The sequence below is a fragment of the Stylophora pistillata genome, chromosome 6, assembly GCF_964205215.1.
Source record: "Stylophora pistillata chromosome 6, jaStyPist1.2, whole genome shotgun sequence".
Classification (NCBI taxonomy): domain Eukaryota; kingdom Metazoa; phylum Cnidaria; class Anthozoa; order Scleractinia; family Pocilloporidae; genus Stylophora; species Stylophora pistillata.
Window position 1 is genome coordinate 23,688,858 of NC_142524.1, and position 15,572 is coordinate 23,704,429.

The following is a 15,572-nucleotide window of genomic DNA, read 5'->3' on the forward strand; positions in this document are numbered from 1 at the left end:
CATGTTAAACAACAACTGAACAATCTAAGTTCTAAGTTGAACGTCACTGTCCAACCAGTGTTTGTAAGCCCTAAGCTCGAGCAACAACTTAAGCAACACGAGATTAAGCCCCTAATTGTCAACCTACAATGTCTCGTCTATGAATTTAAATTTAACCTGTGCGATGCAGGGTATGTGGGTTATACACTTGGTCACTTACACGAGCGCCTAGAAGGGCACACTGGAAAGTCATCTTCGACTTGCAAACATTATAATCGCCAACACAATAGTGAAATACCTGAACGCTTCATTGAGCAATTTCACATCATCACGAAATGTAGCGGCAAATTTGATTGCCTCGTTAAAGAAATGTTATACATTCGCATGCGTAAATGAGCACTGAACGTGCAAACAGATTCCATCCACGCCAAGGTGTTTGTTTAGGCCGTTTACTGTAATTTATGCTAATCTTGTACCTTTCCTTAGTTGCATGCTAATTAACTAGTCTCTTGATAATGGAGTCATGATGTGAAAAATTACAGCAAAAAAAAAGAAGATTTACTATCATCACAAATGCTTGCACATGTACTCGTTGTCGGACTGTAAACTTTCTATCCCTAAATGTTCAGTAACCAAATCAACATTTTGTATTCTTAATCGTATTTGTGCACGATCCTGAAAAAATTCAGGCCTGTATGGGATTCGAGCTAACAAGCCAACTGGAAGCAGGTCATCAAACTAATTCGACATAAACCCGTAAGATGATAAATCAAACACAACGAATATATCTGGCCTGAATTTTTTCAGGTCTGGTTTTCACTATTGCTTAAATAGTGCTCTTTTCTGCGGGGATCGTGCACAAATACGTTTCTATAACCGCCGTTCAGATATACGAATTTCATATATTCGTTGTGTTGGATTTATCATCTTACGGGTTTATGTCGAATTAATTTGATGACCTGCTCCCAGTTGGCTTGTTAGCTCAATTGGTAGAGTGCTGCTCTAGTATCGCAGAGCTCAGTGGTTCAAATCCCGTACAGGCCTGAATTTTTTCAAGTTTGATTTTCACTATTGCTTAAATAGTGCTCTTTACTGCGAAGATCGTGCTCACATACGCTTCTATAACCGCAATTCAGATGGGTGAATTTCATATATTCGTTGTGTTTGATTTTGTATTCTACTTTTAAAATTAAGTGCAATTTTTGCTAGTGTCTCTTAAAGGAAAATCTAACGCTTTTTTGTCTTTGATAAGCTCTTGGAATCTTGAAAAAGTCCACCAAAGCGTATCTTGTTTGTCTGTTGTACGTCCTCGTTCTAGATGCTCGTGAAAAAAAAATCGATGACGTAATTATCGACCGAAGTCTTGTTGCTATGGTTACGAAATCATGGAATTTCATTCATATATGTAAATTTATATAAATGGGAAAAATAAAACATTCATTCATTATCATTTGTTTTGCAGAAACAACACTTGTAGGATATTTACATTTATTATCAACAGTTAAAAGAGCGAAAAATACTAAAAAAAACCATTTTAACTGTAATCTCCAAACTTCTGCTGACGAAAACGTTAAAATCATATGCTATTCTCCAAAGAAAAGAAGCAACTTGCAGCAAAACCTTCGTTAACAAATCCCTAGTTAAGATACAAGGAGTGAAAAGCTTGTCCACAACAAGCTTTTCATCTGATGCTGAACCACAGTACAAAATTTCAAAAGATGCCACAATCACTCCTGCAGAAACAAGCTGCTCGTTTAACAAAGAATTCTCATCTCAGCTGCACAGAGTTAAAGAATGCTTCAGCCTAAATATCTATGAAACTGCTGACATAGAAGTCAAAGTGATGGAAAAACCTGAAAACAAGACCTCTGTTGTGCATGACCGAAAAACGATCTGGAAATCTGATTGTATCGTTGCAGATAGTACTGACTCTATTAAAATAGCTTTATGGGAAAGTATTATCGCTAAAGTACTCGCTGGAAATAGTCGCAAGTTTCAAAATGAAGAATTTGATTGTTAACTTATGCAAGGTTCCTTAGTACCAACAAAGACACTATCGTTACTGAAATTCCCAACTTACCTGATGTCAACTTGGAAACCAAAGAATTCTAAGACAACTTAATCACCAGACAATGCTTAGGTGTTCAAATGAAATCCTCATGTCATGTTTTTAAATACTGAAATTGCTCAATTGGATTCGAGTGAAAAAAGAATGACATGCAACAACTGCAAGGTAACAACTCTTAAAAGTGCAATACAAACTAAACTCACTGACCCCATAGTTATGAAAAACACTAACACTGGTGATCTGTTGAGCTTCACATGTTTCAACAATGGTATCGAAAGTTTTCTTGGAACCACCAGCTGCAAAACATCTGTCATTGAAATCGAATTACATTTGTGGCCCTAAAAAGATACTTATTCGTCATTTCTCACGTGTAATTTCACAGTTTCTTCTTTGAATTATTTAAGTATTGTTCGCCGAACCTGAGGCGAATGATTGTTTTAGTATAAATTCAGAGCTGAACAACGGAAATATTTCTAAAATCATAACATTTCAGTAACACTTATGAACATTTTAACATTTTATATAAACCGCGTGGAGCGGGTTATATAGCGTCATATAAGGAACCGCTCGACCAATCAGATTGCTAGGAACTCTTTGCTTAGCTCTGAAATTATACTAACTACAATTATGAGTTCTTGTTTTTAAAACATTATTACATTTTTGGATTAATTGTGAACACTGACTTTAAAAATGCAATTAAAACCTTGTTTTTATCGTTCTAATTGTAAATGTTATACCTATTTCAAAACGTTACTATATTGTTGGATCATGAGTTCTTGTTTTTATAACGTTATTATATTGTCGACACTTATTATCATATTATTATATTGTTGACACTGGTGAAATGAAATGTCCAATTTCACGTGCTTTAACAATGGAATCGAAACCTTGTTTTTTATCGTTTTCATTATAATGTTATACCGCCCTATTTCAAAACGTTATTAAGTAGTTGGATTTTGAGTTCTTTTCAGAACGTAATTATATTGTTGACAGTTGTTATCATATTATTGTATTGTTGACACTGGTGAAATGTCCAACTTCAAGTGCTTTAACAATGGCATCGAAACCTTGTTTTCCATCGTTTTTAATAATAGTGTCAAACCTATTTCTAAACGTTACTTTATTGTTAGAAATAAAAACTATTTACAAAGTTGTACATTGCACATTTTTCGGACGATTCAAAACAGGAATCCTCCTCCAACAAAAAGTGCGTATTACTGATAACAGCTTCAATGGCACTCTTCAACCCACTTTGACACAACATTAGCCATATGCACGCTTTTACCGCTTTTATTTGTTTTATCTCCTACTGTAGACTTAAACCGATTAGATTTATGACTAAATGAACTAAGTTAAATCCATTGCGTGTCAGGACAAAGTAAAATGTGGCTGTCAGTAGATGTTTAATTAGGAAATTAAAAAAGTAATGACTTGGGATGAATCTTTCTTTCTCCTTCAACGGAATATAGTGACATGAATATTGCTATTTTTCAATTAGGGCCTACGGAGACAAAGCCTTCCCACTGCATGTCGGAGGCAAACAAATTCCCGTTTACTGTCAGATGACTCCACTTGAAGGCTGCGGAGGAGGTGGATGGACAATGGTCATGAAAATAGACGGAGCAAAGGTACGAGACACGCCATCAATGATCACATAATTGATTTGAAGTCTTTGGTAGAAGAGGCCTCATAAGGAAAAGCCAGCGTTCTTTCAAGTGCCAAGGGATGGTTTAAAGCATTTTCTAGTATTTACCACAAAGGTGAATAGTTTTTGGCACGCGCTGATTGGCTGGTTTAGAGGTGATTAGCCAATATATTTTACTTCCAGTGGCTGAAGAGACAAAATCGCACGTCAACACCTTAATATCAAAACATATTTTTGTTTATTGACAATAGTAAACTAACAACACAAAAGAGTAAACTAAATTTGTTTGATTTCCATGTGGTTTGTAAGAAAACAAACATTCGCCTTAGTGTCGGTGAAGGTCCCACCACTATTCACCTCCACTTCGGTGAATAACTGTTAATCCATGATGTATGCGCGCCATAATGGCTGCCACGTTTTTAGGTCTCCGCAATTTTCTTAGTTTCTTGCTTTGGTCTGTGTGTTTCTTTGCAACGCTTTTTCATCCCAATGTTTTTTTGCATTGGAAAATCAGTTCACACTGACGAAACGATGTTTTTCTTGCTCCAACGGGTGCTCACGTTTCATTCCTCATCGACCTATCACTACCTGGAACACGCATGGCTGTACGTGTTTGCTGTTGCCCTCGAGAGATTTAACCATCTCTATAGGTATCTAGAGAAATCCTGGATTACCTTGTTCTCTAGCTGCTGGATATCCGTCCTTCTGCTGTGAGTTTTTACTCTATGCCTGCTCGACACTCCTTTTCTACAATCTCAATTTCATTGGTTTACGTTGTCGCCCGCAAGGTTTACACCCGAGAAAAGCTATTTTCTCTTCGCGCTCAGAGCCACTGGCGGTCTAACAATTGCCGTCTGAAATCTTTGGGTATTTTTAAATATCGTGGCAGACGCTCTGGTTTTTCTTCAAGGCTTTTTTTACAGACAAATAACCAAGCTATCCCTGCTATTTATTCACGAAGTTGTAGGGGTGATTTGTGTGCCTCATATAATTTTCAACAAACATTTGGCTCTGCTCGACTGGCCAGGAAGCCTAGCCATACTTTGATGACCATTGGAAGTTAAGCTATGGTTCCTAAAATATCTACTGTTAAACCAGCTGCGTCCTCGCAGCATGTTCCCTCGCATCTCCTTTCGAGTGTCATGTCCTTGGCACCGAAAATTGACGAAGTGAACAGTGTTGTTATTAACGGAAATGTCGATATATGGTTTGCATAACGGAAACTTGGCTTCAAAGTCATATTCCCGACTCTGTAGTGGCAATAAATGAGTATAACCTGATCAGACGGGACAGAAGAGATGCAAGACATGGCGGGGTGTGCATGTATATAAAATCATCAATCCCCTTTACTATTCTGGAGGATCTCGAGGACGAAAAATGTTCTTTTGAGGTTTAATGGATTAAATTACCCTCGACTCGTCTCCCAATGGGGCATCTCAAGTATTATTGCTGGCGTTGTATATCATCCACCAAAAGCAACAAATTCTATGATGTTAAATTATTTGACTGAGTGTTTAATGGACTTGGAGTCTAAATACTCAAATTGCGGTTTTCTTGTACTCGGTTACCTTAACCATCTGAATGATGCAAAGCTTACAAATTTCAACCTGAAGCAGATTGTGCATTTTCCCACTCGTGGGAAAAACACTCTCAACAAGATTCTTACCAACCTTCAGGATTACTACGACACCCCTGTTGAACGTCCCGCTTTCGGTCTTTCAGATCATAGCTTAGTTGAAGTACAGCCAAATCAAAGGGTTAAAACATCGTAAACAATACAAACTGTTTTTTTCAAGGGACGTACGACCAAGTAATCGTCTTGCAATGCAAACCTATTTCTACGAAGTCGATGTTACTGCGATGTTGAGAGCTATGACCACTTGTGAAGGAGAGGTATCGATGTTAGAAGAGATTATTTAAACCGGCCTTGACTCTGTTTTCCCGATGAAGCCTAAAATTGTCCACCGAACAGAACCACCATGGATAAACTCAACTCTTAAGATCTTGATTCGAAAGCGACAAGTGGCATTAAGCCGAGGAGACCGAGCGGAGTTTAACTATCTGAGAAATCTTGTTAAACGAGAACGTAAAAGATGCCGTGCGAAGTGCTACGAGTGTAAAGTGCAACATCTAAGGGGAAGTTCCCATCTAAATGGTGGGGCGAAATTAAGAAACTTAGTGGAATGGAGGGGGTCCTTTGGGTCACGTGATAATGTTCTAAAGTCCGTTCATCACTTAGAAGGTACTCGTGGTCTATCAGCAGATGACCTTGCAAACCACATCAACACAGCTTTCTTTGCCCCAATGGAGGTTTTTGAACCGCTTACCCACAATCTATTTAAGGGGGGAGGGGGGGATGATTTTGTATCTTGGAGCAGAACTATGAATGATGATTTCTCACCGATATCAGAGTTTTCTATCTTTAGAAAGTTATGCTCTATTAATCTAACTAAGGCACAAGGACCGGACGGTATCCCTGGATGGCTCTTAAAGGAGAATGCGGATCTTTTGGCGCCATCCTTTATGGATATCATCAATGCCTCCCTTCGTGAAGGCCGTTTGCCCTTATCTTTGAAAGAGCTAGGAAGACATCGTCCCTGTCCCCAAACAAAGACCTATCCAAGACATCAACAAGCAAATTTGCGTTATCTCCCTTACGCCTATCCTTTCCAACACTGCAGAAGATTATATTGTTCATGAATTTGTGATACCTGCCGTGTTAAAGAAAATCGACAAAAGACAATATGGGATAATACCTAAATCATGCACTACGCACGCACTTGTTAGCATGATCCATAACTGGCACGTCAGCTCCGATGGGAATTCGACCGTGATTAGGGTGTTTCTATTTTATTTCCGTAAGGCGTTCGATCTTATTGATCTCAATATCTTAGTGCTTAAACTCTTAGATTACGATATTCCGAACCACATATTATGCTGGATTATTGACTTTTTATCAGATAGAAGACAGAGAGTTAAACTGGCCCATTATTATACATTCTCTTACGTTATACTTACAGACAATATACTTTATATCTGTTGAGGTGAGTCATACATACAGACAGTTTTATGCGCTCAGGAATATGCATAATAAAAATTTGCACGTGCGTTTAGCTTAGTATTCTTCTATTTGTACTATGCAAGTGTGTGTGCGTGCGTGTGTCTTTTTCTCCTTTTTTATTATTTTTCTATTTCTTTCCTAATTCCTATTTTGTATGTAAACGTAAAAAATGATTTAGGTAAATTTATTAAAAATAATGATAATAATAATAATAATGATAATAATATCAATAAAACAATTAGTGGATTCGGTTTTCGCATGATAGCGATGATTATCAAGGCCTAGGTTTGTGTTATTCACCTCAGCCTTCAGCTTCAGCAGATAAAACAAAACTTTGACCTTGATAATTATCGCTATCATGGTCAACCTCATCTGATAATTGTTAAGTATTGCACAATTTTAAAAGTCATCGGAAACATGCGATATCAGCCAAAGAAATTTTGAAAACTCGTCTGAAAATTACTTTATAGATCCAAATTTGTAGATAGGTTTTAATCAACTCATTCCTTCTTTCATTCATATATTCACTTAGTCATTCATTGAGTCAATCATTTCTTTATTCGCATATCCACTCATTCATTCCTTCACACATTCATTTATTCATTTATTTGATTGACTCAGTCGTATCATTCATTCATCTATCTCTTCAAATATTCGTCAAGTGACGATAAATTTCTCTTGATTCATTAATTCAATCCTTCATTCATTCATTCATCCATGTTTTTTTCTTTTTTGTATAGACGTCATGTTTAAAAATTAAAGCTGAATTTTCTCAAATTTTGCAGGAAAACTTCAATTATGATTCTGCTCTGTGGACCGACCGGAAATCGTTCAACACTCAGGGTGGGGAGACTGGGTTTGACAAACGCGAAACGAAACTACCAACTTACTGGAAAACACCCTTTTCTAAGATTTGTGTCGGTATGAAGGTTGGAAATGACCAAATAAATTTCCAGGTCATCGACCAACTCGCGACCTCTCTCCACTCACTGATTGCCGATGGCCAATATCGCGCTACCTCACTGGGACGTGAAAAGTGGAAGAATCTGATTGGCTCCGAGGCCTCCTTACAGTACAACTGTAACAAGGAAGGGTTCAATGCTAAACCCGATCCCGGCGGTTTTGACTACTCGGACGCTTCAAAGGCAAGGATTGGTATCATTGGTAACAACGAGATAGATTGCTACTCTCCTGAATCCAGGATTGGATTTGGCACTGCAGGATATGTTGACAAAAAGCAGTCCTGCGGGAATGTAGGGCGAAACGGTGCTGACAATGGAGACAAGAATATTCCAGTCATGGGGTACATCTTGGTTCAATAAGGTCTGCGCAAACGCAGAAAAGTGTTTGGTTTTTTTTCTTTTTTTCAGTACCAATTCGAGCGAGATCGTGATAGACGAGTTCATTATGTAGATGAATTTTGACAGCTGCTGCCAGCGTTTCGTTATTGAATCGAAGTAAACATCTTAAAATATACAAAGTAAAGGGTTGGTTTTGTTAGATTATTATATTCAATTCTATGAATAAAATATCAACACCTTGAAATATACTCTCTCATAATTAGCACCTTTCGAAACCGTTGTTGACAGTTGTTGGTAGCGTTTTGTTATTAAAAATCGGAGTAAAGATCTGAAATATACAAAGTAAAGGCTTGGTTTTGTTACATCAATATCTTCAGTTCTCTGAATAAACACATCGACACCTTGAAATATACTCTCTCGTAATTAGCACCTAAAGATTTCACAAGAAGTAGGAAAACTGAAAACTGCAGATTCACCGGTAAAGGTAAAGAATCAGATCCCACCGACGCGTCGGCCCACAAGTCGGCCGACTGTCGGCCGACTGTCGACCGACTGTCGACCGACTGTCGACCGACTGTCGACCGACTGTCGACCGACTGTCGACCGACTGTCGACCGACTGTCGACCGACGCGTTTATCACTTTTCAAGGAGACTGGATATAGTTTTTCCCTTTCCTGATGCAAGATGTTTAAACTAAAATTAGCGAGGCTTAGCTTTAACAAATCGCAATCACATCTTACCCTGAAATAAAGATAATATTGAAGGATCAGTTTGTTATAAGTATATCGAAAAATTATTTGCCATCGCCATGGCAACGTTGCTGGGTTGCAATGCTGGGTCCAAAATTAGACTTGACTTGAATTTTCTTGAAAACTGGACGGTGAATTTGTTTTAGATTTTGCATGCATCCTTTGACTGTCTTGGTATACTTGACTGTTGAGTTTACAAAAATTCTGTCAGAAAGTTTAAGGAAAAGAGGCAGTTTTTAGAATTCATCGTTAACTATTTTCTCTTCTGACAGATATATTTCGCATTTTCGTAAAACACGCACAGAGGCGTTGAAAGTTAACGTGTAAACAAATTATTTAATTGAGTCAGTTTGCTAGACATAACGTCTCGTAGTCACGTTCGACGCACTAAAAACTACTATAAAACGAATACAAGAATTGTAAAAACGTGAGTATTTTAAACATGGCGGAGTACTACTGATGAGGATCGTAATTGATCGAAATCGATTTGGAATTCCGCTACATTTTTACAAGTGACTTTTTATATACCATTTTACACGTTTTTACAATTCTTGTATTCGTTTTATAGTAGTTTTTAGTGCGTCGAACGTGACTACGAGACGTTATGTCTAGCAAACTGACTCAATTATCGAACACGTTCCTGGCCTCGGCCCACAAAATTTCATCACAAATTATTTAATCTTACATTTTAAATAGAAGATATTACATGGCCGCTTGGGGATACAAATTTTATCTTCGAGGGCTGTAAGTATCTCTCACTCGTTCGCTTCGCTCACTCGTGCGAGATGCTTTCACCACAAGAAGATAAAACTCGTATCCTCAAGTGGCCATGTAATGTTCTGTTTATTTCATAGACACTGATAAAATTTCCACATAAAACACAACTTTTTTTATTCATTTTCGAAACAGCAAAATAGCACTATTAAAGCGGTCACCTATAGCAAACGGCCTGTCACAAAAACGTTATGAAACTCGGATATGAAGTTGTAAAGTAGAAATAAAGACAATAATACTTATATTTTCTGTTCCAACATCAAATTCTAATGAGGAAGAGAGAACTTCCAAAACAGCATGTTAGTAACCATGGCGACACCATTTGTATGTAGTTCTAGTATTTATCTTATTTTATCTTATTTTAATAGTTGTATTAATTATTACTGTGTTATTGTGAAGCGCATTTGAACATTGTATGGAATTTGCGCTATACAAATTATTATTATTATTATTATTATTATTATTATTATATGCTCACAAGTAAAAGATAAAAATAGTATCTTCACTGCGCGCGATGAAGATGTGATTTTTTAGTAAAAGGAAAAATCCTGGTATTTCATCAGTATTTATATAATAAATATTCATATTCCGGAATATTTAATGTTTTGAATGGGACCATAGCCTACAGTGTAGGCGTTTCATTAGAGTGATTTAACTTCGAGAAGCGCGCGAATGTCTATTTAACCGGCTATGTGGGGAGGGGGGCGGGAGAAGAGGCTGTTAAAAAGTAAAACACCCCATGATTAGTTGCGTGTCACTGCATTTCCGGAAATGAGCAGGTACCCAAATAAAATAAGTTGATTAAAAAATCGGAAGAAAACGACAAAAAAAAAAGAAGAGATAATCTACAGGCGCAAAGTTCTGATTTACCGCAATTAAATGACAAAACATAGGCTATACACGCATCGGTTGTGTTTTCACTAGAAAACTTTTAGCTAGATAAAGTCAGAAAAGTCCGGAAATACAGTGAAAACACTTTGTCTTGTGTTTAGCGAGTTAACAATGCCAACTGTTTTCACAAGGAAAAATAACGGGTTTTCTCGCCTTTACGACAGGAAAATCACGCAGAGTTATACTACCTCGGGAGTAGGAGCAACATAGAAAAAGGTTCGAAGTCATGGAATCAATTTATTACCTTTTTGGAGCATCTTGTATTTTTAGCTTTGCGTCTCGTTTAGATACGATCTAATGTAATTAAATAATCAATAATTGGGCTTAGTCTATGCATTAAACGCGATGTTTCAGCATTGATGGATGCGATGCTTGTAAGAGTATTGTTCTTATTAGTCCAGGATAAGGTTTAGGAGATAGAACTTAAGGGTTGTCACGCAGCGCCCCAATGTAGCTGCATCAGCTACGGCTGTCCGTTACGTGGGCTCGTGTTATAATTCTCCGCTCTTTAATGAAAGCGAGGACAACATGGCGTCCAAGCATGGGCTCAACATTCCTTTACTGGGATTTAAAATTGTCGGTCGTTAAAGGCTTTCAAGGGGGGAAAGAAAGTTTTTAAAACTTGTTCAAGTTAGAGGGAAAATTAATTACTCACATGTGAACGTCAGAGATGAAGATGAAGATGAAGATGAAGATGAAGATGAAGTCCCAAACCATCCCTTCACCGAGTGCTCTTTTCCCATACATGGCTCTGTAATTTTGGTTGAATGACTTGCTCTCAGTCAATTCAACTAAACAAAGGTTAAACTTTGAGATTTCGGAAGCTTTAATAAGGCTGAATTCTTATTTTAGTGGGGTTAATTTTTTCCGTCAAATAACCGAATTCAGAAATTCAATTTGTGGTCGAGGAAGCTATTTGCGAGCGCATCTCTGGACCTAAACGGTTTCTTTTCCCCCCATTGCACTCACGAGTGGTTACAAAGCCTCACAATATGTACCGCTGGCCTCTGACCCTGAATCATCATGGCTCTTAAACATGTGCTACAGTTGCGGTTGAAACTCTCATCAATCTTTGGCGCAAGATCACTGCAATCTAGGGCAACATGTGTTGCAACATTTTCGATGAGGGGTGAAGAGATCTTTCCAATGATATGTTTATATTGCATTAAAGATAGTAATTCATTTATTTCGTTTGTATTTTTGCTGCGGAAATGTCAGATATTGCGTCCCTTGAGTCTTCTTTTGAGCGGAAGTCATCAATTGGAACACCCTCGATAGCATACGTTGCTAAAATGGTAACCGGGAATGTCCTATTTGCGGTAGGCATTCTTTGCCCTTATTGAAAGCATGGAATGATTTCTTAAAGATTTCGCTTAACCAGGAGATGTCAAAGGTGAATACACAGACTCCATAGTCCTGGAAAGTAATTCAGAAATTTCATATCTTTGGAGGGCAGACAATTTCTATCGTGGAGGTTAGGGGAAATCTCCCTCGCAAAGGATGAACTTTAGGACTGGAAAACGAAACAACAATTTAGACATGGAAATCAAAACTTTTTTCAATGATTTGCAAAGACTAGTTGCTGAAAGGACAAAACCGTTGAAGAACTACAATCTGAGAATCAAGAACTTATTAATTGCATGCATGGGTCTCCCATCCAGAGGAGAACGAAAACATTGCTTTACAAGGGTAGACATTTTAGCCGTAAAAGGAAAAAATCTAGGAACCAATAATCTTTTCCTTTTTCTTTTTCTAGGAACCAATAATCTTTTTTTTCTTCTTGCCTTGTGCTTTGCAGAGTCATTGGGCTTGAACTAAAAAGTATTGTCATTGCCGAGGAAAGGTCAGGCAGCACCCATATATTAACACCATAAGGGCATCATGGCCAGGTGGGAGGAGCCCCTACAAGAACATCCGCTACCACCGGCTTTGCAGCCCCTTCAGACAAGGAAAAGGCAAAAATTGAAAGGGTCATTTTCCTTCTGGACAAATTCTGTGTAAGAGACTCCTTCTACCACAAATTTAACATGGTCATGGATGGCTAGCCAAAGTCATTCCGGGTTCTACTGAAGGAGCAAAAATGGCATTCACTGATCTTCACCAAGAAAGCGATCAAAGGCCACTCGACAAGCCACCCAGATGACATGTCAAAGTCAAGATTTCCGGAGCTACTGAATTACAAGAAACTCCAGTCTCATTTTACTGAGTTTTGCACTTTTGCAAGCTGGAGATGGTATGATCTTTGTAGAAGTCACATACTGTTGTGAAGGGGAAGGAAGACTACCAAACGCTGCAATTATCCTTTGCAAGTCTTCCAAGACATTAATTCTGCATTAAGTGAAAAGAAAACTGTAATTGATGGGATAACAGTAGATCTTGAATTTTCCTTGGGGGTGATGATTACAAGTTTAGTTTACTTATGATGGGTTTGAAGGGAGCAACATCACATTATGCACGTGTATGGTGCAAGGCACATAAATATGACCGATGGAAGGTTTAATTTGAATTAAATTATTTCCAGTTAAAAAGAACCATGAAAGGAAATGATTGAAATTCCACGAAAAAGAATGCAAGAGAGATACTGCGGTAAACATCATTTTTATTATGAATATTGAACTTGACATTATGTAATTCTGGATGAACTCCATCTAGTCCTAGTCATTATGTAATACTTATTATATAGCTGTCTCTCACAAGGACTGAGAACTACCGATTTCACAAATTTGATTGGCTGAAATCAATATTGAAAGCGATCTAGATTTTTCTATCTAGACCGGCATCTAGAACGGTCTAGAAAAAAAAGGTACAAAGAATATAAAAAATTGGCATATAAGACACAGCCATATAATAAGCATCTTATTAACCGAGCTAGGTCGGTCTGTATAGGAGAATCTTGACCTCGGTCGCTGGTACAGACCTCACTGCGTTCGGATTGTACTGGCGACCTCGGTCAAGATTCTCCCATACAGACCTCCCTCTCGGTTAATAAGAACTAATGGATGAACTCCATCTAGTCCTTAAAGTACTTGATGTTTTGATTGAAAATATAATGAAGGATGATTTGCAATGGGATAAAAAAGACAGTTTCAATAACAAAAGAGGGGAGCAAAGGAATAATCATTTAGGTGATATACAAAAAAAACAATAAGATCTTGTGGGAATTATTTTGAAATCTGGAACTAGAAAAATTGCTGATGACCAGGGGTTAGTTCAGTTTAACTTAACAAGTCTTCTAGGTTCCGACAAAAAAAAAATTGCTTAAAATACGTGCCATGCAATCTTCTTGGTGTCATCCGAGTAGAAAATGCATCAACTGTCCAAAAACTGAGAAACTTTTCTTGAAATTTATACCATTGTAAATGTTACAAACAAAACCCCATCTGAGGATAATATAGATAGCTACTTGAAAAAGCAATTTGCTGAATGAACTTGTTTACTTCACTGCCTGACAGGAGGCTTAGTTATAAGAGGGCAAATGTAACTCCTTATAAGTATTTCATGGCAGGTCATTCATGTACATGTATGCCAAAGTTATTTAAGACCCTAAAATCAGTTAAACTTTTCGCAGGGCAGGGAATTGAGAAAACAACAACATGGCGAGGAGCACTGTACTTCACAAATCTAACAAATGGATGCCATAACTAATGTGTTGCAACAAGAGTCAAGGTAGTGGGAGCAGCAAGATAAGGAGAAGTCTAAAAGGCCATATTCCAAAAAAAATACTGGGAACAAGAAGTGGGGGAGAGCAGGAGAAACAAAAGGCACAAATCAAATTAAACAATAACTATAGTTGCTGTGGGCTTTCATCAAATGAACTGCATGGCTAACATTTACATACAAAGTCATGTAGTAAAGGGATAAATTATCCTTGACACTGTGTATTTCAACAGAATTAAGACTACTGCAACATTTCTCTCAGAGAAAAAAGTTATTTTTCTAAAACTGCATAATTGTAATATCAATTGTAAAAATATAGCTATTACAGTTCAGAAACATAAGACATATTTCAATAAATAAATTTAACAATAGAAAATCAGTGTAATTTTTAAAACTCAGTACAGGCCACATGCTGCTTTAGAGCAAGAAATACTCAATTTTTCAGGCCTGTAACATAGCTGTGGTACCATTGACCCTTCTGTCGAGGTATGAGTTTTTTGGATTCCGACCCAAGAACAATATTACCTTTACAGGAAAGTCAATTTTAGCACCATCCTTAATACAATCAATTATCATGTGCCACTCATTCGGAAAGTGAGACCCTTTCAAATCATCCTTTTCCAGGAGGATGACCCTACTGTCATGATTGCTTTTGCATCCTCTGCTCTCCAAAAGAAAATACTAAGGTGGAGAGTTTCACTGGCAGCTCAAATCTCATTGGTGGTCATCTTAGGGTCGTAAAATGACCTGGAAATAAACAGAAAAAGTTATTGTTTATAAATAAATCTACACATAAGTAGCCATAAGACCAATTGTTACATGCTGAGAAATAAAATAAGCTTTGTTTTCAATCACCAAAGCAAAATGACTTTCACCAAATTGGTATTTCACTATCCTTGCTCTTAAAGCAAAAGTTAGAAAATCATCAGAAAAGAATATACCAAGTGTGATCACAATAAGAACTTACCTTAAAGCGATCAAGTTCAAATTTTCTTTGGGCTCCCATGAGTTATATAGGATTGAATGGCCCTTCCATTTGATAAAAGATATGCTCTAAGTAATAATAGGAAAAAGAAAATTACATTAATTGCGATTTTATACATTCTCTTAAGCCATACCTACAGACAAAAGGTGACTGGCAAGACACAATGACCACCTCCCAGTTGGCTTGTTAGCTCAGTTTGTAGAGCGCTGCACCACTATCGCAGAGGTCATAGGTTTAAATCCCATACAGGCCTGAACTTTTTTCAGGCCTTATATTCACTACTGCTGAATTAGTGTTCATAACTGCAAAGATTACTCTCATATCAATTTCTTTAACCGCAGTTCACACATATGATTTTCATATGTTCACAAACGTTGACTCATCAACCTCCAGCTCTGTTGGTAGAGCACTGCACCGGCATCGCAGAGGTCGTAGGTTCGAATCCCGTACAAGCCTGAATT

At 37.5% G+C, this 15,572-nt stretch overlaps 1 protein-coding gene across 1 annotated transcript in view; it reads left to right on the top strand.

Annotated features, from left to right (window-relative positions):
* The window catches only part of LOC111329842 (putative skeletal organic matrix protein 5), a 39,561-nt gene extending 31,099 nt beyond the window's left edge, over positions 1-8,462 (top strand). Inside the window, exons 3-4 of the mRNA XM_022934602.2 lie at positions 3,546-3,675; positions 7,539-8,462. Of these exons, the coding sequence (XP_022790337.2) occupies positions 3,546-3,675; positions 7,539-8,075 (667 nt within the window). The 3' untranslated portion in view covers positions 8,076-8,462. The remainder of the gene's footprint in view (positions 1-3,545; positions 3,676-7,538) is intronic.
* Positions 8,463-15,572: the final 7,110 nt, after the last annotated feature.